This window comes from Marmota monax, unplaced genomic scaffold (assembly GCF_021218885.2).
Source record: "Marmota monax isolate L192 unplaced genomic scaffold, Marmota_monax_Labrador192_F-V1.1 WCK01_AAM20220418_F8-fsc00327, whole genome shotgun sequence".
Taxonomy (NCBI): Eukaryota; Metazoa; Chordata; class Mammalia; order Rodentia; family Sciuridae; genus Marmota; species Marmota monax.
In genome coordinates, this window is record NW_026692808.1 from 996,313 (window position 1) to 1,022,603 (window position 26,291).

The 26,291-nt window shown below is 46.4% G+C and overlaps 2 protein-coding genes across 2 annotated transcripts; both read left to right on the plus strand.

The window, feature by feature from the left end:
• The first annotated feature begins 200 nt into the window (after positions 1-200).
• Positions 201-1,133, plus strand: LOC124095250 (olfactory receptor 2G6-like). Its single transcript, XM_046448428.1, has one exon. The coding sequence runs from the start codon at positions 201-203 to the stop codon at positions 1,131-1,133; it is 933 nt and encodes a 310-aa protein (XP_046304384.1).
• Positions 1,134-8,432: 7,299 nt separating this feature from the next.
• LOC124095251 (olfactory receptor 2G2-like) lies at positions 8,433-9,386 on the plus strand. The gene has a single exon (XM_046448429.1). It carries the CDS (start codon positions 8,433-8,435, stop codon positions 9,384-9,386), a length of 954 nt encoding a protein of 317 aa, XP_046304385.1.
• The last annotated feature ends 16,905 nt before the right edge of the window (positions 9,387-26,291 follow it).

The following is a 26,291-nucleotide window of genomic DNA, read 5'->3' on the forward strand; positions in this document are numbered from 1 at the left end:
TGTGATCCTCGAGCTACGTGGGACACCTGTGGGTCTCAAACCAGGTTCCACCTTCGGGGCCCAATAAGAGTCTCCCACTCTGGTGTTCTCTGCCGGCTATATGTGTCCAAAGTCTTAGTTCCCAGAATGTAACTTTTAATTGTCAAGGACTTGGCACAGGATCCGAGGCTCTGCCTGACGTGAGTGGGTGGAGCGAGATAATGGGGGGTGCCAACGACAGCCTCCTCTCTGGGTTCCTTCTGCTGGGGTTCTCAGACCAGCCTCAGTTGGAGCAGGCCCTCTTTGGGGTCGTCCTGCTCCTTTACCTCATGACCCTTCTTGGCAACTCCGCCATCATCCTGGTGTCCTTCCTGGACCCCAAGCTCCACACGCCCATGTACTTCTTCCTCTCCCACCTGTCCTTCCTGGACCTCTGCTTCACCACTGGTATCCTTCCTCAGCTCCTAGTCCACCTGGGGGGCTCAGACAAGTCCATCTCCTATGGCGGCTGCGTGGCTCAGCTGTACGTCTCCCTCGCACTGGGGTCCACTGAATGTGTCCTCCTGGCCGTCATGTCCTACGATCGTTATGTTGCCATCTGCCGCCCGCTACACTACACTCTTCTCATGCACCCTCGGCTCTGTCACTCCCTGGTGGCCACAGCGTGGCTCAGCGGAGTGGCTACCACCCTGGTGCAGTCCACCCTCACCCTGCGGCTGCCCTTCTGTGGGTATCGCCGCGTGGACCACTTCTTCTGTGAGGTCCCTATGCTCATCAAGTTGGCCTGTGTGGACACCTCCTTCAATGAGGCTGAGCTCTTTGTGGCCAGCGTCCTGTTCCTGGTGCTGCCCCTGTCGCTCATCCTGGTGTCCTACGGCCACATCGCCCAGGCCGTGCTGAGGATCAGGTCGGCTGCTGGCAGGAGGAAGGCCTTCGGGACCTGCTCCTCCCACCTGCTGGTGGTCACCATCTTCTACGGGACCATCATCTTCATGTATCTGCAGCCGGCCCGGAGCCGATCCAAGGACCAGGGCAAGTTTGTCTCCCTGTTCTATACGGTGGTGACTCCTGTGCTCAACCCTCTGATTTACACTCTGAGGAACCAGGAGGTGAGGACGGCACTGAGGAAACTCTGGGGAAGACCTTATGATTGAGGGGACCTGGTGACTGCCAGGTGACACTTAGTTGACGCGGTTGCTCCCCTAGAGGATGACTTGGAAATGGCGATGACCCAACCCTGGGCTTTGGTAGAAAGCGAGGCTACTTTGAATTTCAGAGCAGGACAGACTGAGAGAGGCCCACGTTGCAGATCTGTGTCCTCATCACGGGGTTGCCGATGTTAGGCAACCAGATGAGAACGCGACTGTGCTCCAAGCACTATGCTGCGTGAGAGCTTCTTCTGTGTAACTGTCTTAGCCACGTGCTAGAGAGAGAGAGACCTGTGATGGGTCTCTCTCAGATACTGAAGAATTTGGGTCAGTTGCTCAGAACAGAAAGTACAAACTCTAAAGCTCAGTGACTATATTTGACTGACCATGGATTGCTGGACCCTCAGGTAGCCAAGGGTCCCTGAGTTCTCTTAGGTGTATCCCCTACCCCATGAGTCCTATGAGCTCTGAGGCCCCCTAGCGGGTCCCTGAGTGAGTCCCACTGAGCTCCGAGCCTGCTTGTGTGGGTCCTTGCACGAGTGCTGGGAGCTCCGAGCCCCTCTCCACTACTGTCCTTTCCTCTACTGGACATCAAACTTTTAATTCCTCTCGTCCCTGTTTTGAGACACCCACTGTGCTGTGACTTAGTCCCTGTTTCCCATGTAATCTCAGTACAGGTGCCTCCTGGATGTCCATTTCAGTGCAGACCTTTCCACCTGTGTCCTCCTGCTCAACCAAACTGCATTCGACTGCTTGGCCCCGGGCATCAAAGGTGATCTGGCATTCAGCACCTGTTGACTAACTTCAAGCCCTGTGGGGGTGCTTTGCCCACTTTTCTCAGTATTAGAGAGTGAAGAGCTGTCCCCAAGCCTCGGTCCTTCCTTCCTCTTACACAGTCCTGGGGCCTCTGCCCTCAGGATGCCATGGGCTCCCTGCTGGACAAGACATTGAGTTAGTGACGTGGTCACCTCTTACACTCTCTGTTCCACATTACATTGTGTGTGCATGTCTTCATACATCTTGGAACTGCCATTTCTTTTAAGAATTTGATTCATTTATTCAACAGTTATTGAGGCTCTGAGGGCATAAATTTAAAAAGAAAACAACCTCTGGCTTCACAGAGTTTTTACGCTAATGGTCCAACTCAATTTGTGGTATATTTTTCACTATGTGACAGTATCAAAACAATAGAAAAAATATTAGAGAAAATTCTCATCATTAGCAAGTTATTTGTAAAATTAAATCCATGTCAACCAGACTACAAGATAAATAGCTACATTTTTCTTTCACTTGGATTTTTGTTATTAAATTGACATGTCGACAAAGGAACGTTATCTGAGCAGTAACTCTTCACCCTGAAGGAGAAGGAAAGAGTGTTCATTATTTTCTAATTTACACATTAAACAATTACACATTAACAAGTGTATAAAAATGAAGGAATCTGTGGCTGAGTTTTCAAGGGCCTGACATCTGTGATGGCCTTGAAATAGTCCCCATGCACCTTCGAAGCAGAGGCACACTTCCTGTCCAGCTAGTGCAAGGGCCAGGAGGGGTCCACCTGGGTAGCAGGACAGGTGGGGCACCTTCTGCTGTGCTGACGAGGGCACCTGAACCTCCCTCCTTCAAGCAAAGTGGGATCCGTGCTCTGGACTGGTGGCCACAGTGAGACAGTGAGGACCGTGGGCTTACTAGGCAGGATGGAGATCTTGGACCTCTCTGATGAGGGGGTCAGGTCAGTGGTTATTCAAGGGAAAGTAGGTGCTCCTGTTCTGAATATCATAAAGCAAAAATCCATAGCTATTTAAAAGCTTTAAGTTAAATTCACATTTTCCCTGACACTACAATAATCCTAGGTGCTAATGGGCAGCACGTGGTGTTCCAGGAAACATTAGCTCTGAGCCAGCTGAAGTGTCATCAGAGTGGATGGAGGACTAGGGACAGGGGTGTGGATTCTCAGCCCAGCCCTGTGCAGGGGCAGTTGGCCCTGGAGGGTGCGCAGTGCCACAGCCCCCCACGTTGCTGTGCCCGACCTCAGTCATAGCCTACTGCAGCCATGGGCCGCTTCCTGTTGGCTTTGCCCTCGTGGCCATCTCCCCGAGGACCCCGTCGTGGTGTTCCATGGCTGTGTGCGAGCCTTGGAAGACGCTCAGTTTGCTGATGTCTCACACAGACCCCTAAGTGATGGCAGAGACAGTGACTGAGGGTATTTTTCCAGAACGGTGACCTGGAGTCTCTGGTTTGGACTGTGTTGGTGTGCCTTGCGCACACTTGGCACTGTCGTACCACGGACTTCGTCCCCAGCCCTCTCTTCTCTTTCCTTCCTTCCTTCCTTCCTTCCTTCCTTCCTTCCTTCCTTCCTTCTTTCCTTTTCTTTTCTTTCAACAGGGTCTGCTGAGGCTGGCCTTGAACTTGCGATCCTGCCTCAGCCCCCTTAGGCTGGGATTGCAGGGGCACTGCCATGCCCAGCTTTGTTTGAGTTTCTGTAGAAGAAAGACAGTGATTGTCTAAGCCTTCCAGGGACCCATGCTGTGTTAACAGGCGCTCCTTCTCCATCCCAGGTGAGCTGTGCCTCCCTGAGGCAGCCACTCTGCTGCTCAATTTCTCCTGATGTCCCCCCCACCACTCTTCCTCTTTCTTGGAACAAGCCTCTTCCTGCAGCTCAGCAGGGGCCCCTCTCTGAGCTACTGCAGAGAGTCAGCCTGAGAAGCAGCTTCTAGCCAGAGCAACACCTCTTACTCCTAACTAGGGGCCATGCTCCACCTGGGGGTCCGACTCCCGGACTCTTGGGAGAAGGCCTCAGTCCCCACGTGGTCTCCAGGGGCCAGCACTGGAGCCTGGCTCCTTGGAGAGCACGCTCGCTGCTGCCTTCTGGGAACACCTGGTCTGCTTCCCCCTCTGTCCTCTCCAGCAGTTCCCATGACCCGGGCACCACCTGGGAAGGTCTGTTTATACCCACTCCTTGCAGGTGGCCAGAGTGGTAGCTCCTGAGCCAGAGGTTGGCAGCCAGGGCCAGCCACAGCGGCCAGGTGTGATTTAGCAGATGCAAACAGCGAACTGTTTCCCAATGCTCTTCCTCAGGAATGACGGTGTCACCCCCCCGCCCCCCCTCCCCGTGCTGATCACCTTCAAGGCAATTAAAAGGTTTGCTTTGCCCCCTCCTGTCATTTCCCCATCCCATGCCCCCTCATGTTGCAGCCCAGAATTGCCCTCTGAGGGAAAAGGCATTGAGTTCAGTTGAAGAGCTTTCTGGTTAAAGGCAAAACTAGTTAGTTAGCCTTTGGCCTAGAGTTCTCTCTCTTTGGCTTGGAAGAGACAGTTGTGTTCAGGATTTCTTTTCTTCAAAGCCTTCATATTTGGGTTCTGTTGTTGGATTCTGGAAGTGAAAAGAGTCAAGCAGAGAAGAGTGATGGGTGAATGGCTCAGGGCAGGGTTGGCATCTCAAGAGAATCTGCGAGCTCCGTGTGGGCTGCACCCGGCACCCACCCTGCAGCCGCAGTGATGTGCAGGGTGCTCGGCAGGAACAAGACCAGCCTCGTGAACCAGGTAGGGTATGGGAGCTCGTGTCTGGTGTTGACTCACATGGCCTCTCTGGTGGTGACAGCTGAGAGGGACGATGGGCATGTCATTGCAGCCTGAGTGTCAGGAAGGGCCCGTCTGAGCAGCTGGAGGGGCCAGGAGCAGGGGTGGTGTGAGGAGCTGGCTCAACCAGCCCTTCAAGTGAGGGCTGTCCGTGGTGTGCTCCAGTCAGGCAGGACAGCGATGCTGGCAGGGTTTCAGGACAGACCCCACCCCCACCTTGTCATCACCATCTCATTTCTGAGGGTGGGAAATAATCAGCCATGGGATTCAGAGAACTGCATCTTCTAGAAGAGTTCTGGAGGACCCCCTCCGTGGGCTGCCCAGACTCTGTGAACTCCTCCAGGGCAAAAGTTCCCTCCAGCTGCCAGTTTAGAAGGTCTATGCCCAGTGGTGTCTGGCCCAGGCTGCGTGTGTGAGGTCCAAGGAGAGCAGGTCGAGCAGAAGGAGAGGCAGAAGTTCAGGGAGGTGGCCTCCGTGGAGGCTGGTGGGGAACCTGTTGGACCTTGGCCGAGACTGCCTGCACTGGAGGAGGGGCAGTTGACTGCAGGATTCACCGGGCTCAGCAAGGTGAGGCAGTCCTTTCCAAGACCTCGCTGTATGTTAGGGACACCGAACTTTGACTCCCAAAGTGTTTCTTTTGAATTTTAAAATTTAATTTTATTAAAACTTTCTACTTTAAGCTCTTTGTATATCCTAGAGATCCATCCTTTGTCAGGAGAACAGCTAGCCAAGACTTTCCCCTGTGTGCTCTCTCTTCACTCATAATGGTCTGCTGGGAAGAGGCTTTGTAACCCAAGGCCATCCCAAGTTCCCGAGCTTGGGGGTCCTACTGACAAAGCCGTTGCCTCAAAGCTGAGTGCTGACCCTACATTTTCTCCTAGGAGTTTCTAGCTTCTGGCCTGATTCCCAGGTCTTCGATCCATTTTCAGGATCAAAGTGCAGGATGGGAGGTGAGGTCGAGTCCCATCCTTCTACACGTGGGTAACCAGATCCCCAGCACCAGTGGGCACAGGGGCTGTCTTTTCTCCAGGGCATGTTTGGGCACTTTGTCAAGGATAGGTTGACGGTATCTGTTAGCGCAAAAAAAGACCTGGATGAACAAAAACTTCACACATCAGCCAAAAGCCTTTATTCAGAAATGGTTCTAATGGACCCACTTTATTTATGGTTCTTTATTCATGGTCCTGATGGACCCACTCTCCTGGTGGAAAATGAGCCACTGAATAAAGAAAGGGGACTGGGCTTATATAGGTGACTTAATTAATGCCAGAGCGTGTCTCATGGAGGGTCTGGAGTCAGTGGTCAGTGGCCCAGATGGAGGGTCTGGCATCAAAGGCCAGTATTATCTCTTTCCCCTGGGGACTCACTGTACTGTCACTGAGAAGGACTTATGTGCGGAAGGGTCGATACTTGGGCTTCTTCCTAGAGACTGTGGTCTAGGCCTGGAAGGCTCTGTCCTCCCCAGGGCTCATCTTGTCCCTGGGAGATGTACTGGAGAGGATCGATGCCCCCAGCGAGTGGCTTCCTTTCCCTGCCTTTCCCCAGGCCTTACTATGTTGGGTTTGTCACTTTCCACATCTCATGGGGTCTAAGTGGCTGGTCTCTGGGTCTTCTGGCCTACGGGTCTGGTTTATACCCGGGCCATGAAGTTTACTGTAAGGAATGTAATGATGACGTGTTGCAGCCCAGGTTTCTTAGCTTTGCAACCAAAGCACAGAGTGTTACCAGTACGCTGTTGGTCTTGTATGCCAGCCTCGGTCTGAGGCAGGAGCCTAAAAATGTTCCTGAAACATCCTCAAAATTACTACTGCAATTGCTAATTCTGTGTTATCATTTCTAATGTGCTATTAGATACCCTCCCCATATTTAATTAGGGATTTCACAAACCATAATTTATGTGGGCTCTTGTAAATTTTTAATTTTAGATGTTTTTATCCAAGTATTCTTTTCTGATAGTTTTCCAATTAATTTTTCTTAATTATCTTACTTTGTTTAGCAGGAGTCCCAAACTGTGAATACTCTGGCTGTTGGATAGGTTTCTTTTGAATTATATATTTTAACACTCTCTTCAAATTTGGGTATGGAACTTTGTTTTTAGTGATCTGGTTTTATGAACACAAGCTAGAGAAAACACGGTCCGCACTCCGGTGCTGCCCATGAGTGGACTTTTATTAGGGCCCAACACCCCTCTCACTACAGCCGATGCAGTGCGTGCACTTCCTCGGGTGGGGAGGTGTGGGAGCAGGATCAGACAATAAGGAGGCCACGGGCATTTCTACGTTGTGATGGTGAGATTGTGGTGCAGCAGCTAGAAGGGGGTCGTGTGGCCTGATGCCCGGGGTTGCCACGTTGCCCAGCTATCATGCTGGGGAGCCCTGCTGATGTGCACAGGGTTAGCGCAGCTCAGTCGGGTGGCACAGTCACAGTGTCTCCGAGGTGTGACTGGAGCAGCAGGGCCTCTTCTACCAGGGGCGGGGCCTTTGTGCCCTCTTCCCTTGAGAGTCACGTGACCCGCACACCAGTTGACCACACCTCAGTGTCCTTGCTTGGGAAGCCTAGAGACACACACCGCAGGGTGGGGGTGACTTTTCAGTCATCCCTCTGCTGGGCACTCTTGTTGTGTGTGGCCCCCCTGGCTCTGTGAATCTCACAAACAATTCTGAAGAGCCACATGCCCCTTGTTGAAGGCAACAAGATAAAATTTAAAAAAGCATTAAAAACCAAAACTCTCCTTTGCCAAAGATTTCATAAGAACAAAGGTTCAGGTGTATATACCAGTAAAGAATTCTTTTCTCTGTTTCTGATTTTGCCGCACTGGGGACAGAAGCCTGGTGCATGCTGGGCAGTGTTCCACCACTGAACTCCAACTTCTCTGCTAAGAGGAGTCCTTCTGGTAGCTGTGGCCTGCAGGAAGGACTGGCCGTGGTCAGTAGCGTCCTCATCCCAGCTGCTTCTGGTGATAGGAATATCGTTCTGCACCTGTGCCCTGAGATAGCGCCTACAGTATGAAGGTCCCCAAAGAAGGGAGTCAAGATCACAGAGATGACACGTCCTCAGGAAAACTAGTGTGGGGGGCCAGAGGCACCTGGTCCCTCCCTTGGTCTCTAAAGGGAGGCCACAAAATGTGAGAACACACCACCAAGAAGCAAGGACTGAGGGAAGCAGGAGGCAGGAGTGGTGTGAGGCCAGGAGAGAGCTTCCTGATGGCCTCCACCACCCCAGACGGTGTCTTTGCCAGGTCACCCAAGTCTCAGGAGCTGGCTTTTACTTAGTGAAATCAAACCCAGCATTTCTCACCCATGTAAACCTGTATAACTAGTGTCCAGACTTAAGCATGACGAAAAACAGACTTTATTCCCCTTAATTGAAAAGTGCTAAAGTAAGACCTGAGGTTCTCTCTTTAGTTGGAATATCTCAGTCTCTACCTTTCTGTAACCAGGAAGACAGTGACGGACAGGAGTAGGCTTAGATAAATTGGAAAGGTGATCTAGTTTATTGCAGACTTGTAAAACCTTCGAGTTGCCCTCTGCTCTGCTTTGGATGGCAAGACCTGGAGAGGTCGACCCCACACCATCAGAGGCAGACACCAGGACACAGAGCCTGGCCGCCTGCTGCCCGCTGCGAGGGAGCCGCCCATGAGTGCCTTCCTGGGAGGTGGCAGGCCACAGGGACCTGGTGGGGCCTGCCGTCTTTCCCAGCTCCTCGGCCTCGGGAGCACCAGTGGGGATGTGGATGCAGAGGGGTGTCAACGAGAGCGGCCCGGCAGGCTTCATCCTGGTGGGGTTCTCGGACCACCCTGGGCTGCAGAGGGTTCTGTTTGTGACCATCTTGGCCTTGTACCTGCTCACCGCCTTGGGGAACTCTGCCATCATCCTGGTGTCCCGCCTGGAGCCCCGGCTGCACACATCCATGTACTTCTTCCTCTCCCACCTGTCCCTCCTGGACCTCAGCTTCAGCAGCAGTGTCGTGCCCCAGCTCCTGGTCAACTTGTGGGATCCCTTCAAAACCATCTCCTACGGCGGCTGCGTGGCTCAGCTCTGCGTCTCTCTCATGCTGGGGTCCACCGAGTGTGTCCTCCTGGCTGTCATGTCCTACGATCGCTATGTTGCCATCTGCCGTCCCCTCCATTACACTGTCTTGATGCACCCCCGCCTCTGTCACTCCCTGGCGGCTGCAGCGTGGCTTAGCGGAGTGGCCACCACCCTGGTACAGTCCACCCTCACCCTGCGGCTGCCCTTCTGTGGGCATCGCCGAGTGGACCACTTTATCTGTGAGGTCCCTGTGCTCATCAAGCTGGCCTGTGTGGACACCTCCTTCAACGAGGCTGAGCTCTTTGTGGCCAGCGTCCTGTTCCTGGTGCTGCCCCTGTCGCTCATCCTGGTGTCCTACGGCCACATCGCCCAGGCCGTGCTGAGGATCAGGTCGGCTGCTGGCAGGAGGAAGGCCTTCGGGACCTGCTCCTCCCACCTGCTGGTGGTCACCATCTTCTACGGGACCATCATCTTCATGTATCTGCAGCCGGCCCGGAGCCGATCCAAGGACCAGGGCAAGTTTGTCTCCCTGTTCTACACAGTGGTGACACCCGTGCTCAACCCTCTGATTTACACTCTGAGGAATGAGGAGGTTAAAGGGGCACTGAAGAGGGTCCTAGAGAAGGTCCTGGGAGTAAGTTGTACATGATTGTCAAAAAGGTGTACATGCAACACTGTGAAGAGCATCTTTTGTGATATAAAACACATTTATCATCTGAAAACAGAACACTTTTGTGTCATTTTCTCTCTAAATTCCCTGGAATTCATGCGTATTCCCAACTTGGCCGCCACTCAGTAGTAGTGCGGCGTGGACCCTCGGTGCCCTAGGCTCCGGGGACTTTCTGTGAAGTGCATTATTTGTGAAGCACTTATGAGGCTCACTGTAAATCTGTGCTTTGCCAGACTGAGGTGAGCAGGGGCATGTTGGGGATGTCTAGAGCAGCCAGCCCCTTGGTGAAGACATAGCTTCTCTATGTGCCTTCCCACAGTTGCAGAGGGACGTGGGGCCCATGTGCTTACCAGGATGCCGCTGAGATGGCTGCAGGGTAAAAGTGGTGTGTATGGGTGCGTGGAGGTGTTGGTGAGCTGTCCTGCGGCCAGTCCTTCACTGCCCCAGCAGCTCACCTGCTGAAGGCAGGGAAGAGATGGGAGAGGGGTGACACCGCACAGGGACCAGGACCTCCTTCCAGGTGACAGACAGCGGGCAGCAGGGCCGGCTCTGGCTGTGCTCAGATCTGATGAGCATCAAGTTTCTAGCTGTCAAGTGAGACTGGCGTCTGCCTCCTAAGAAATACGCAGTTGTGTGCTCTTCTCTGGCGTCCACAGAGGTATGAAGAGGGCACCCATTGCTGCTGGATGGCTACATTTCCATCACAAAACACAGCTTACATAATTTTAAGGTTTATCTTTCAGGGAAAAGCATCATCAAAGTGATCCAAACATCTCCACTAACCACTGACTTTCGTTTCACATGGGTTCACTCTGAATGCCCGTGGCCTGGACCATTCTTGTTCTAGAAATGAAGAATCTTGGATCTTGACCCTTGGAAAATTTGTGAGCTCAATGTTGCCTTTTCATTTCATTTTACTGAAGCAGGCATTAGGCCGTCCACGGCAGGAAAGAATGCTCACGTTTAAACCTCCCTCAAAGTAAACCAACGGTTCAGCGAGACAAGCAAGAATGTGCGGGGAGCGTCCTGCATTGTGCTGACCATTGCAGGACAGGACCGAGGTCAAGGAGGAGGGCCATTTATAGTCTCAGAGGTGAAATGAGGAAGACCACACTGGCCCTGCGTGTGGGAGTTCTTGTCCCTCGACAGTTGGCTTAGCCACAGTGACGTGCAGAAACCTGTGAGCATCTTCTGGAACTAAACAAGATGTGGCTCGGCTGGAATAAAGGTTCAGAAGTGAGAGGAGCAGGAGAAACCTGGGCGGGAGGCGCTGGCCATGAAGGCCAGTGTGAGCTCGAAACGGGAGCGGGGAGCCCCAGGAGGTTATGTCTGTGCTGTAGGTCCTTCCCCAGACCTGCCCTCTGGTCCCTGAAGAAATGTGGCACTGGGCTCCCCCACTCTTCACACTAGGGGAGTGCGTTTTGGGGTTGAGCCTGAGGAGTTGCAAGTGGCAGGTGCTGGTGACCTTTCCTCCCATCATCTCCATGATAAAGGAGAGTGGAGTCTGAGCACAAGCCACTGACTCATCTCACAGGATTTGGTCAACTTTCCACATGCTGAGTTCAGCCAACGAAACTGAAAAGAAAAGATGTGAATGAGGCTTTTTCCCCAGACAGCAATCACACAGGTACACGGACGGCTGCCTCCCATTCAACTAGAACACGCAGGAGGGTGCCTCGGGTCTAAAGGCTCTTGTAGTTTTACATCCCCATTTGTACAACTCCCTCAATGTCCTTAGAGGGTTCCTCTGAATCCTTTCAGAGTGGAGTCACAAGCTCCATGGACTTAGGATCCATTTCTGGAACTTGGTTTTCTTACTTAAGTGTGTTTTGATTCCTTGATTTTTACTTTTTTTGTGTATTATAGATTCTTGCTTTGTGGTTACTATGAGGCTTAGAAAACATCTGTTGATTATTACAAATTATTTTGAAATGATGCTAAATTAACATAATAATAAATAAAAGAAAAAATAACAAAACAAGAAGGAAGAAGGGTTGTCCGTGTCTTAGCCAGAGAGAAGCCACAGAGGCCCGGGAGCAGGAGGCTCACTCTGCTTTCCCGGTTTGTGTTACTGGTGGATCACAGTACCCATTGCCATGTACCATTTTTGTATTTTTTTTTGAGTGTGTCAGTTCAGAAAAGAAAATTAGTTTAAAAATAAAAAGAAAATATTAGAAAAATACAATGCTATTTTTATTAGCTCAGAAACTATGTTAAATGATGTATTTCCTCTATAAAGTAACGAGCCCCAGAGGTGTCAAAGGAAGAAGAGAGCCCTCCGCACTGGGAGAGAGTGTGACTCATTGTTCCTGGGTGACCCCCAGAGGTCAGCAGTTCCTCAGCTCATTGCCAATCGGGACACTGGCACCCCCAGACCAACGGCTAGGTGAACGACACTTGTTTAAGGTTGCCGGGTGACACTGGAGTTCCTCCTTCTCTCCACATCCTCATGACCACTCAGTAGCTCCCTGGGGTAGGGGGAAATGCTCGTGCAAGACACGAACTCAAACAGGGTTGTTTCAAAGCCACTCATCCCTTGGGTCAAGAGCTGGTGGGACACAAAATAACGAAGCTAAGGAAATGTTATATGATACAATTCCTGACGGAGTGGGAACTCCAACAAGTTCAAACCGCTTCACAGTCAGACTTCCTTCTGGCTGGGTCATTGGAGTGTGCTCTGTCCCCAAAGGGTTGTAAAGGGTGATGACGAACCTTGCAGCTGCAGTCAGGGTTGGCTCGTCCTCTCAGTGCAGTGAGGGTGCCGATGGGTGAAGCTGGAGTGCTGGTCGGTCTCAGCTCTGCATACTGAATGTGGACATGGGGCAACTTATTGCCATCCCCAAAGTTAGTGTTCCGCAGTTACTGTGATGGATTGGCATGTGAAGTGCATTTTATTCACAGAAACAACGTAGTTAATAAGTAGAGATACAGAGGTAGATGAGAGAGAGAGAGAGAGACAGGCACCTGATCCCATCATGGCATAACTCCAGAACTCGATTCCACCCTGTTGAACACATCGCTGTTACAGTTCCCTTATAGAAGAGGGTGTGCAATTTTGGCCCAGGAGGCTGCACATGCTCAGCACCAGAACAAGAGGAAAGGCACCTTGAGGGCATCCCAGGAACCAACCAGGCTGCAGCCATCACAGGCTCAGACAAATGAAAATGCAAGCCTGCTTCAGGACTGGTGGAGACTAGAGGCCCAGGGAGCCCTAAGCCCAAGGAGACCCCATTTGGCCAACAAGCAGCTCCGAGGTCCTGCAGCTGTGGATCGGGCTGCCCAGCACTGCTCACGTGGGTGTCTCCATGTGACACTCCTTCTGCAGGATGCAGGGTGCAGGACATGGTGGAGGCTTCACCAAGGGTTCAAAGCAAGGCCCAGGGGCCAGACAGGGTGTTGGGGGTTGGATTCCCCACCAGCTGCCCCTGACAGGATGATGCACGGGGCTCTGAGGTGAGGTGAAGCTTCACTGAGACCCCAGGGAGGGAGAAGTGCTGGCCAGGGGATCTGCAGGCAATGTGCACAGCGGTCCAGAGAGTGGGCCGTGTGGGCCACCATCACGAGAATCAAGCCCTTGGGAGCTCATGTCTGAGCACAGCGTGTCCAGAAGGATGGGCTTGGACCTGAGGATTTAATGTTCACCCTGCTGGGTTTTGGTCTTGCTTTGATCTGAGCTCTCCTTTTTGTTCCCTTCTTTCTGCCTTTTGGAGTGGAAATGCTTACCCTGTAGCTGTCCCACTATTGAATCTCAGAAATAAGTAACTCACATTTTGATTTTTACAGGGCTGGTAGCTGAGTCTTGGAGGAGACGGACGTGGACTTTAGGTCATTCAGAGGTTAAGATGTTGGTTCTCTGGGATGAAGTGCATGCATGGCACGTTGTGAGGGCCCTTGTGGGCCGTGGTGGAATACTGTGACTGGACCTGAAATGTCCCCAAAGGTTTGGACGCTGAAGGCTTGGCCCCCAGCGCAGAGCTCCAGCCTGGGAGATGGGGCTGAGGGGAGGTCTCTGGACCACTGGGCTGTGCCCATGAAGCTGTGCATGGAAGCAGACTGGCTCGAAGGCAGCCATCCTAGGTTGTGGGGAACCCTAGCTGGGTTTCCCGCCTGGTTTCCCAGCAAGCCCTAAGGAGACAAAACCATTAGTCACATGTGGCCTTTGCCACTGGACCCTGGCTCTAGGGGTGTGCCTGGCTCTTCATTATTATCCTAACAAACCAGGCCTATTCCAGCCAGGAGGAAGTCACTTTTGTCCTAATCCACTAATACTCCCCTCTTTCTGACCCAAATTGCAGGAATCCAACTGGTCTTGCTGCCACCCAGGACCCATTTTGTGTCAGTAAGCCCCTGAGTAAGTCCTACCCTGTGCAAGCTGAGATCTCTCTGCCTCTCTTCCTTTGGTCTCATGGCACCTGGAGCCAGTCATCATAAACCAGGACTAGGTGGTCCCAGAACAAGGGCATGGGCAGTGCCATCCTCTCCTTTGTCTCTTGCTTTGGCTGCCAGGTGATGAGATCAACGGCTTTGCTCCATGTGCTCCCACCATGGTGGACACCACAGCCCAGAGCAGTTCCACCCCCAAGCATGGGCTGAAATATCCAAAACCATGAGCAGAACCAGATCCACTTTTTCATAGGCTGATGATCCCAGGTGTGTGTTGGAGTAACAGAAAGCTGAACACCACCCCGTGTGACAGAAAGACAAATAGAGGTCGGAATGCTTTCAGCTAGACGGTTGGGGCAAAGACAATTATTCATTATGAGTTCCTTGTTTTCCAAGGGTGGTGCATTTAATTGGCAGTCCTAACAGGTGTCAGGTGCCATGGGGACACAGAGAGAAGTGTTGTCAAGTGTTTGTGGACTCTGTCTCTTGGGATGGCTTAAGTCTCAGTGCATTGGTTCTGGATGGTGGGACCCCAAATCCCCACACTATATTACGTGGTCACATCACCCACCCAACCCAAAGTGTCTCTCGTGGTGGTGGAGCACCCAGGGCGCAGGGTCTCAGAGGCTCAAAACAGGTGCTCAGAAACCAAGTACCGGAGAACAGTCAGCATTGGAGAGGGTTGGGATGGAAAGTGGCTGGGCTTGGGAAGAGAGTCTTTGGGAATCTGGGGAGGGGCATCGAGGAGCTTCCTTCCTTTGGTCTCAATGCAGCGCCTGGTGCTTTTCAAAACAAAAGACTGCAAATGTTCTCCACTGGAATTAAAAAACAAACCAGGGAGTCTTGCAGCATGTATGTTTCACAATTTTATAACCAAACTACAAATTGCTTGGAGTTACAACATCTTAATTTGCTGCCTTATGTAGAAACCTCTTTATGAAGTAAATTCTATTAAAATGTTTCTAAAATCTATCACACTTTTAATTTTATATATTTATCTCTGATGTGCTATTAGACTCTTTTTTTGCTGATATTTAATTTAGAGACTTCTGTTTATTTAAAATGATAGTTTACTCTTTTATTTTCTTGTATTTTGCTAAATTATTTAACTTTCTTTATTCATTTTACTTTGTTTAATAATAGTGTTAAACCTGAATATTCTTACATTGTGATGCTCAGGGGTTTGAAAATTGATAAATTCTAAAGATCACTGATTGAAATTTTGGCATTCCTAATTACCTTGCTTTTTGTTCCTGCTTTCAAGTCTTACTGCAATGTGTTATGGGATTAAACATTTCTACTCTGATGTAATCACATCTTCATTGAATTAATACCTAGTCAACGATGCAAGCTGTCTATCACCAGTTTGGGCTTTGCATATTTTTATGAAAATATATCAATACCTACCATCAATGTGGACTGTCATGTTATTTCATAACTCAGATATGATGTGCTCATGTGGTAATAAAACATCTCTGTAATGACTTCCCTCCACCAACAGGAAGCACACTTTGCATCCACTTGGAGCCAAAGGTTAAAATGTAAATGATTGTAGGAAAAAGAAATTTAAGAAGGTAGAGAAAATAATCCACTTCCTAAAGATGGTTTTGGAGCTTGGTGGTGTCCAGAGTGCCTAAAGGAGTGGTGAAGCAAAGAATAAAAACCAGATCCAAGACCAACCCCCACCCCACCCCACATCCCCGTGCACGCGCACACACAGAAGAAAGAGGAATGAGCTGGGGTGGGGGCTCAGGGAAATCAATTCAGCTGCTGGTTTCAACAGTTGCCAAATAGTTGCTTTCCACCGACAGCCCTCCAGCTGACTGTTTGCTAATGCTGACCACATCTGCCACGAGACCACCACACCCTCAGTTGAGTAAAACCTTAAACTAAACCTCAGTGCTCTCTCTGGTTGGAGTTATCTGAGTTTTTCCATTTCTGTAACGACAAAGGCATTGGTTTATGTTAGGCATAGTGGTCTGGGAGGAATGGGTGTCCTTGTATTTCCTAGAGCATGATTGTATTTGTAGTGTTCTTTACTTCACAGAGCATCATCACCAGCTAAAAGGCAAGGAGAATTTGCATTCCATAGGTTGCACGGTTGGGAAGCAGACCCAGGCCACTAGACCTGAGGACAGGGCTGCTAGGAACCTAACCCAAGATCGGTTTATGCAAGATGTGGGCCTGTCACTCACTTGAGACAGTCATCTTTCTCAGCTGAGCCTCAGCCTCAGGGGCACACTGAGAACGTGGGGATGGTGAGGAGTGCTAGTGAGAACAAGCAGGCACTCACTAGTACACCCACACTCACTAGTACACCCACACTCACTAGTACAGCAGCACACACCAAGATAACAACACATGTTAGTGTAACAACACACACTAATATAACAAGGCACACTCATCAATATAACAAGGCACACTTATTAATATAACTATATACCCTAATTACCCAATATACACTAATATAACAAGACACACTTAATACAAGTTACCAAAGTCCAGGGGAAGTAACTTTAAAAAGGTGTTTAAAGATGTTTTTCCTCCCAAATAATTATACTACAAGCTACACTGGTGTATTTCATACAGGAAAATATTGAAATTTGAAGGAAGCTGTATGTTCAGAGAAGAGAGTTCAGAGAATATTTAAGCAATAGAAGGCACTGAGAGAGTCAAGGTACTGAAGACAGAGATGTTGAGATATTTGTAAACAGACTCAGTTTCAACATGTCGATGAATGCCCTAAGTGATGGTGCTACATTGAGTGAAGAACGTCACACTCAGAAGCAGGTTCTGGGCCTTCCCCCAGCTCTTCCATCAAGCCTGATGGGAGACCAGCATCTCTAGCGGCATGACTGGGTTGGCGGTGGTCTCTGCTCCTTCAGGATAGTGTGAGTTTGAAAAAGGTCTCTTGGAGGCCCATCAGCAGGTGCAGACTCTATGCGGACCCAAGGATCTGGTCTACCTGAGGGAGCTGCACAAAGGAATGTGATCAGCAGCTGTGTCCAATTGTGAGAGAGGAAGCAGGATCAGAGATGAGGAAACTGGGTGGGGCTTGATGGCTCCACAGGTAAAGACGAGATTATAAGAGAGACAGTGCTTTTCCTGGTAATTTATTGTGAGGCTACTTTGTACTGATGGAGAGATGCTCATGGAGCAAATTATTTGGTGCAGGGAACCAAAAGCACAGGTGGAAAAATAAGCTTTAAATGGGTTGAGAGAATCCTCTGCCATAAGGGGGAAGGGCTTAGCAGAAGTGGATTTTTTTTTGTGTGTGTGTGTGTATGGAGCAGGTACCAGGGATTGGACTCAGGATGTTTAACCACTGAGCCACATTCCCAGCCCTTTTATATTTTATTTAGAGACAGGGCCTTGCTAACTCGCTGAGGCTGACTTTGCATTTGGGATCCTCCTGCCTCAGCCTCCCAAGCCTCTGGGGTGACAGGTGTGCACCATCACTCCCAGCTATAACCATTATAAAAATAACAGTGGGTTATTTTTATTTATTTATTTATTTATTTTTTACTGTGGTTTTGTTAAGTGTTGGACAAGCCTGTTGACTGCTGCTTCCCTGATCAAGCAGAAGGTCCCAGAGTGATGCTCAAGGAGGAAGGCCCCTCACACTGGGGAGATGCAACCTCTTCTTCCTGGACTGCCCCCAGAGGTTAGTCAGCTCCTCAGCTAATTGCCCTTGGGACGTGGCTTTCCCCAGAAGATGTAGCACCAGGAACAAGCCAGGGCCCTTTGATGAGGCTTCTGTTTCCCACCCAGGAGCCCCTGTCTCGCTGAGGTGGCTTTTCCAGGATTGGGTCCTGGAAACGTGTCTCAACAGACCTTGATTTGAAGTCAGTGACCCGTGGTCTGGGAATTATTTGGACATGGACCCCAAGGCTTGTTCTCTGAGGACAGGAGAAACGTGAGCTCTGCCCCTCACAGTGAGTAGGCCGGCAGTCTGTGCAGCCCGGGTGTCCGGGGTCTTGCTGTGGTCATGGAGTCCAAGAACCTCACAGTTCCCATCCCAGTCAGCTGCTTCTGTCATTAGGGTGATGGTGATGTTGCCTGGGCCAGGGGAACTGTCTGGGATTCAGAATTGTATCTTGTAACTTCTCATAAATGCAATTGCTTAGTATGACACCAACCCTCAAGAATTAAAATAAGAACACCACGGATAATGATGGCTGTGATGACTAGAATGATAGATTGAGAGGCACTAGACATACAGGTGACACAGGTGCGCAGGCAGACGTGTAGCTAGACCTGCGGCTCTGCACCCCAGGGGAGCAGTCCAACCCTGGAGCTCCAGCCCTGTGGAACTGCTGCAGAGCAATGGCTTACCCTGGCTTCTTCCTCCAGGAGGGAAGCTCTGCAGGCCTTTGAAATCGGGAGCTGCTGGCTCAAGCAGTGGAATGGCGTCTGTCAATCAAAATGACAGAGTTTTAAATGACAGGACTGTGAGTCCCTGTGGATAGCAGCAAGGCTGGAGCCTCCCACCCTTCCAGCCTCTGCCACTCACTGCGCAGAGCAGACAGACCACAGCGACTAGTCAGGAGAGTTGGTGCGAACAAGAAATGGTCCCACTTAAGGGGGAAAGAGAGCAGTATTGGTGTGAGAGTCAGGGCGTCTTCTCATGGGCCAGGAAGACAAAAGGTGAGTCAAGAGGAACAGGACTTGATGTGGGAAAAGGTGTTACAATCAGCCTCTTGTTAATAACCAAGGGCTGTTTGGGACACTGTTTCTCAGGCGGTTACGGGGCACACTGGCTGTGGCAGATCCGTGACGAGGGGGGAGGACCTGGGCTGCATCATAAGCTGAGTGTCTCCTACACAGAGCATCAGGTCTTCATGAGCAGGCACAGTAAGTGCTGCTGGTTGGAAGGCATCTTTGCTGTAAAATTACAAACAGAATAAGGAGAGATCTCCCTCTCCTCATTAAAATGTAAATGTTTATTACATTTCAGTTTTTTTTAAATGGTCAAAATTCTGCCTTTTCCTCAATTTTGCTGTTAACCTAAAAGTATTCTAAAATAATAACTTAAAATTTTAAATACACTTGAAAAAGTTTAAATCAAAGAATAAAATGGATTTGGGGCTGGATGCTGCTGGGTGAGAACCAAAGGTGTTGCAGAGGACAGGTCTTTCTGACTTGTGGTTCTGGTCTCCCTTTCCGGGGTCCTTCCAGGGAAGCACTTGTATTTTCTCAGACTTGAGGTTCAGCAAGAACTCGAGTCTGCATGTCCAGGGCATCGTGCTTGAACACGAGGCCAGGCACTTCACCAGTGGGTGATCGTCTGACCTGGTCCTATGATGCCTGAGCAGACACGGGGGACAGTAACCATTGCTCTTTCATTGGTTGGCAGAGTCACCCTGGAGGAACGGTGCATCTGGGAAGTGTGCCAGGCCAGGAACCTCGGTTCTGCCCCTTAGGAGAGGCTATGAGTACCCCATCAGCCCATGGCACAGCTCTTTGCCTGCAGTGGCTGGAGGCTGCACTGGGCTGGTGCCATGGTGCAGGGTGTGGAGCCAGCTTGTGGACGAAACCCCACATGAGGTTCTGGGCACAGGCAACCTCTAGGGTGTGGTGGGCAGGCCCCGGAGAGCTGCTCTCCCACACCAGGCCAGCAGCACAGCAGTGCCCTGAGACTGAAGGGTCACGGGGGGACTTGGTGTCCCTGGCTGGTCATGCATGTCCCTGTCTTGCCAGCTCTGTCCTGAGCATTCCTGTCACCTGATGCTTCGGGCACAGGTGTTCCTTGTGCCTTTCCCAAGGCTGCCTTGTAGATGCAGCAAGGGAATCTCAAGGACAGCTGCCCGTCTTTGAGCGGGTGGTCAGCACCTGTGCAAGCCCAGCCCTTCTTCCCCTCCTGAGTCCCCCCAGGGGCAGCTCCTCGCCACACCTGGCATGCACAGGGCTCCCTAGGAGGAGGGCGGGAGGGGAGGCTCCTGCTCCCTCTTGGCAATTATATTTTCTTACACCATGCCTCTGCATCCTCCAGTTTTAGAAATCCTAATTATTTAAGAGGACAATTTTCCATCAGAATGTCTAACAAGATTCCAACTGAAATTTAAACTGCACCTGAGGATTCTAAATTTTATGTAATAAATAAACAGAAAGCAAGAGGAAAAATTACAATCCTAGCTAGGTCAATTCACTCTCGTTACCAGAAGGACATTGATTCCATGTTGCAATAGAGATAAAAATCAGATGATTCAATTTGAAAACAGATTATGCAGTTCTCTACTTTTTAGTACTCACTTGCCATACAGGAATTGTAAAAGGACCAGTGCAGTAGTTGTGTCTTGAGAAATGTATGGTGAGGAGGCTCAAATGATTTGGGGATGAGTATGAGTTTCACTCCATCAGCTAATTTATAGAGACCAAAAGAAGTCCATTTAGGGGATCTAAAATCAACAGCAGAAGAGACACAAGATGAACATTAATTTGACATTCAGTCCACACAGTTGTCAAAACAGTAATTAATTACAATGTTTTCCCTTTTTATAAGTTTTCTTCAGGAATAGAGTCTCACCAGTACCATAAACTAAGTACAGAACTTAGACTGAAAAGTAAATTTTTGTGGTGTCACTATAGGGAACTGTGCTTTATGGCACAATTAGGACTGAAGGATTCATTTCCCAGACAATTGCTGAAAGTGGTCTTTTCAAAATATTTTCATCAGTAGAAAAGATTTTTTTTGGATATGACCATTCAAGTCTTTCTACACTCAAGACTGTTTGAGCCTCATGTAAATCACACTCCATGTCTCAAGTAGGAACAATTATGAGAGTGCAAGATAGCTCCAAAATTTCGCTTGGAGTAAGCATAAGCCTCCTCTGAGAATAGACTGCAACCCCAGATTATGTGTGTCCAAACCTGCTTTCTTCTCTATTTCAAATGTGCTGATCTGAACCACACTAATTTATAGACTTCCAAGATGTTTAGTCATGGTCTTAATCTACCCCCTGGTAAGCCCTAATTTGTACTCAAATGCATCCTTCATCTGCTTCCAGACTTTCTGTTTTCCAGAAGTTCTTTGAAGTCTTTTCTCACTGGAGATCACCTCCTCTTTTCATTGTGGATGTTTATCTCATTTTATGCTTCTCTTTGTTACTTTAATTCATTGTGGGCAAAATAGATGTGTATATTTGAAGATCCAGATTTCTAGGTAAAATAGTTAGCTTAGTTTATGGGCTTATAATACACAATCAAAAATGTTCAATACATTTTGATATAAATTAGATCAATGATTAAAATTGGATAAAATAAAATATGCTTTATATGGATATAACTCTGCACTTCAAAATTATCATTGTTTTTCACAAAAAAATAAGAATTTTGGAAGATAACATGGCAACAAGAAAAAGAATCACTAATTTTTATATATAGTTGGGCTTAAAAGAGAATAATAATATCATCATAAATTGATGATATCATATAAAACAAAAAGCTTAATGACCAAGTTTATTTTTGACAAAATATATTTGAAGCAAAAATACCAATTCCATGAATCTCCTCAAAATACTATAAAGATACAGTGAATAGCATTTCTACATAATCCATGTAATTTTTATGATATTATGTAAATTTTCTGGAAATAGTTGTAGAAGCTAAATATACTAATATTCTCTCTCATGGCACATTTATTTTGAAGCATATTTCCATAAATCTTCAAATACAATTAAATTTCACTTATTATACACAGATCAGTACCTCAAAAATGACCAAATTCCTGGAAATAATTCCTTTGGCATATTTCTATTTCCTAGACATTAAAGTCATCTTTAATATATCTTCTACCTTTTCAGTGACAGAAAATTTTTGAATTTTAAGTAAACTTCTCCTGTAGGCTCAAAATTCACATATAACTATGGTACTAATAAAATTAGTGATGGGTGTTACAAGAAAATTCTTAGTACTTTTAAGGGAATTGTTTGAAATGATACACTAGATCAATACATGATCTTTCAAACAAATTATAATAATGAAAGCACAGCAATAAATTTGGAATAAAGAAAATATAGATATTTATTAGCTAGAGGACTTTGAAAACACATGCTTTGGACCTAAAAGACAATTATTTTGCTTTGTAATTACAGCACTTTTCACAGCTGTGTGATGAGTTGTAGGTCTGTGTTTTTGTTTTCTGATCTCACATGCTTCATTTATTCAGATGTATTAATGTAATATATGCTTATATGAGTAATTTGCAATTATATGCCTCTTTCTAATACAGAATATTTTTTTTTAGAAATTCTTGGTAATCACACAGTTTCTAAATTAGAGAGCAATTACCATGAAAGCTAGAAAATGCACAGTGGCTTAAAGAACTCCTCATCCCAGAGTCTAGCCTTAGAGTTTTCACATAGTTGATGGTCAATAAATTTATATGGTTCATAAAGTTAAAATCTGTTGAATTTTACAGTAAAGAAATAGGAAACCAGAGAGGTGCTTCTTCACACATGCCAAGCTGTCATTACTGGGAAACCCAAGGAGTCCTACAGGGCAGTCTGTCCCTCTGATGGATGTAGTTATTTAAAATCCAAGTCCTGCTTTTCTTCCCCACAACTTTAGGTTTCCTGTGTCATCTTGTTCTTTGTGTTTCATTGACCAGAGAAGGAGATAGGTTTACAATTATTTGTTCATGCTAAAGACAAAAAACAAACAAACAAACAAGCAAAAAAAAAAAAAAAAAAAAAAAAAAAAAAACCTAAAAATCAACTCATTTTGTGAAAACATCAGAAATTTAAGTACAGTGATCAGGGTAGGATGACATTCAACTGACCTAAATGTTCCTTTAAGAAACATTAGATTCAGACATTTCCATTGTGACACAAATGTGTATGTACACACATGAAACTAATACATAAAGAACTAATGAACACAAATATTCCTCCTCTAAACTTTTAAATTATATTCCTGTGTATTTTAAATCCAGGAATGGGAAATTACTAGCATGTTCATTTGAGTTTCAAAAATATTCAGTGTGCTTCCAAACTCTTTTATCATGATCGTCTTATTTGTCATCTCCTGAGAGAGTCCAGGGTCAGTAAATTTTTAATTTTTTTGAGTTAAATTGGATCCAAAGATTTTATGAGATATATAAGTAGTTTATGGCATTGTGATATTGCCCTCTATGAAATGAAGTTTTGAACACAGAATCTCATTTCATTCTAAAAGTTTAAAAAGTTATAATTACTCAAAGTATAGAATTCACATCAATAGTAGTTCTATTTTATTTATTAATATTACAGAAGCAAGTTTATAAATAAAAAATGCTAAATTATAGATGGAGATATGGCTCAGTGGTGGAACACTGGCCTAGCATGTGTGAGGTCCTGGGTTTGATCCTCAGCATCACATGAAAATAAAATAAAATAAAGGTTTATAAATTATCAAGTTAAAACTCATGTCTTCTTTTATAATATGTATACAAATAAGTAATGTTTAAAATCTCTAGATGACATTTCATATGTAAGTTGTATCAGTAGAACTCATTAAACTTAGTACAAATGGGAAACTAAAATTAATCATCATTCCCTATTTTAAAAAATGTCTCATTTTAGGAGGATATAAATTAAAGAAGCAAACATTGTCTGAAGAAAATATCCTCAATGTACCATACGGAACACAGTTCTCTGGGCTAAGTAGAACTGTTGGAGCTGAAGTCTCTCTTCTGCAGCTACAAGAAACCTCACTAGTATGCTAAAATTCCCTCCTTCCACAGCCTTTCCATGACCCAACTGCACACTACTTCTGAATCTAAGAATGCAGAGGCACTTATCCAGATGGATGAGGCCAGGGAGGATGTGGTACAGGTAATAGCCTAAAGAGTTGCATGTTTTAAGGTGGCTTTGCTAGAGTTAGAAAGGTAATCACATAAATGAAACTCTTGGAGGTAGGTTAAGAATTAGGTGGGCTCCATGCTCTCCACCAAATGCCAATTTGTTTGAAAGTTTTAAATTGTGCTCCACCAGGGCCCAGCAATTGCTGGTCCACACTGGAACACTGCACCCCAGGGATCTCCACTGCATTCCACTCATGTGGTAAAGGACATGTTCCTAGTCTTGGGGTCAGTCTCCAAACTCTATCTCTCCTGTCTCTTTCCTTTCAAATTCCTGGCCAGTTGCATATCTCCCAGCTGGTCCTTCAAGTAGCCAGATTGAATGAGGAGTGGAAAAGCTGGGTAGGTTTTCACAACTAGTAGTCCCCTATGTGAACCCCTCTCCATGTTTGATTTTCTTCTGGTGACTTAGGCACACTCTATCTCATGCAGATGTGTTAGCCAGGTCTGTATTCAGGGCCAAACTCAGATTTTTAAAAAAATCAGCTCCCCCAGCTTCTGGCATAAGCACCATGGCTGCAAAATTTTTTATTTGTTGTCCTCCACATGCATCTGGGACAGAATTGGCTTCTTTCCCATACAAGGATATTGTGAAACACATTTTTCATTTTAGCCAATAAACTCTCCATACCCAGAAACATATCAGACATCCTAAAATGTGGGTTTCTTTAATTCTTTTATCACTCCACTGTGCTCACAAAGGGATGGTTGTGACTTATGCCATGCATGGCAGCTGATGTAGATATGGGGATTTTTCCTTGCTTTATTATATTCAACTTTCTGAGTTCCCAATCACTTTGAATGATCACTATAAAATTCTGGTAAAATTTCCCCACACACACCATTTTTGGGCACCCACGTGGTTGAGAAACTTCCCATATGATTTCATGTCATGAAGCAGTTAGGAAAGTGACCTTCTATATACCATCAACTTGAAATCTCCCTCATAATTCCATATTCCTGAGGTCCCAGATACTTCAGAGGCTGAGGTAGAAAGATCACTTGAGCCAAATAATTCAGGGTTGGCCTGCCCAACACAACACAGAGAGACCACATAACAGGATGTCCTTTCTTTCTACTTCCCTAATCATACAACTCAAGGTCTTTGGAAAGGAACAAACATCCCCAAACCAGTAGAAGAAAGAAAATAATTAAGATTACAGCCAAAATCAAATATATTGAAAAGAAAAAAAAAATCAATGAACAGTTGATTCTTTTAAATGATAAACAACCTGGGTAAGTTATTGGAAAAACTAATCAAAAGATTTTAAAAGACCCAAATTAATAAAATCAGAAAGAAAAAGGGAGAAATCACCATGACATCACTGAAATCTAGAGAATCATTATAGTGTGTTTTAGAAACTTGTATTCAAATAAATTGAAAAACCTAGAAGAAATAAACACATTTCTAGACAACTGTGACCTGCAAAAATTGAATCAAGAGAAAAAATAGCCAACAATAACTAGCAATGAGATAGAAGCAGTAATAGAAAACATTCCCACAAAGAAAAGTCCAGACACAAAGAGATTCTCATCTTAATTCACTTAGACAATTAATTAATTCTATTATACAAGAAGAAATACCAATTATCCATTAAATAGAAAACATGGAACACTTCCAAATTCATTCTATGAAGCCAGTATCACACTCATACCAAGACACATCAAGGAAAGAAAACTATAGATCAACATCACTGAAAACTTAGATATTAAACATTATTATTAAGTTCTTAAATATTAGCAAATTTCATTCAACAATACTTATGCATCATGACTAAGTTTATTTACCCTAGATGTGCAATGGATGGTTTACCATAGAGATATCAATAAAATGTAATTCATTACATAAATACAATTACACACACAAAATCATTAGTCATCTCCATAGATGTATAGAAAGCCTTTGATAAAATTCAGCACCAATTCATGATAAAAGAATACTGAAGGAACTAGGTATAAAAGAAACTTACCTCAACCTCAAATTTAATATATGTTAAAAACACAGACCCAAGTAAACATAAATAGAGGGAAACCAAAATATTTCCTCTAACATCTACAAAAAAAGATGTCCACTCTTACAACTTCTAATTAATATAGTACTAGAAATATTAGCCAGAGTTACTAGTCAAGAAAATCACAGGGGATAAAAATAGGAAAAGAAGACAAATCAATACTCTTTATAGATAAAATTATCTTATACTTAAAATATCCAAAAATATCAATCAAAAGACTATTAGAGCTAACAAACAAATTCTGCAAAGTCATGGGTTACAAAATAAACATGCAAAAAGCAATGTCTTTGTGTCCTCTATTCTGTACCATTGGTCTACCCTCTTGTTTTGGTACCAGTACCATGCTGTTTTTGTTACTATTGCTCTGTAGTATAGTTTAAAATCTGGTATCACTATACTGCAAGTTTCACTCTTCCTGATTAGAATTGCTTTTGCTATTTTAGGTCTTTTATTTTTCCAGATGAATTTCATTATTGCTTTTTCTCTTTCTGCGAGGAATGTCATTGGGATTTTGATTGGCATTGCATTAAACCTATAGAGTACTTTTGGTAATATGGCCATTTTAATTATATTAGTTCTGCCTATCCATGAACAAGGTATATCTTTCAATCTTCTAAGGTCTTCTTCTATTTCTCTCTTTAGGGTTCTGTA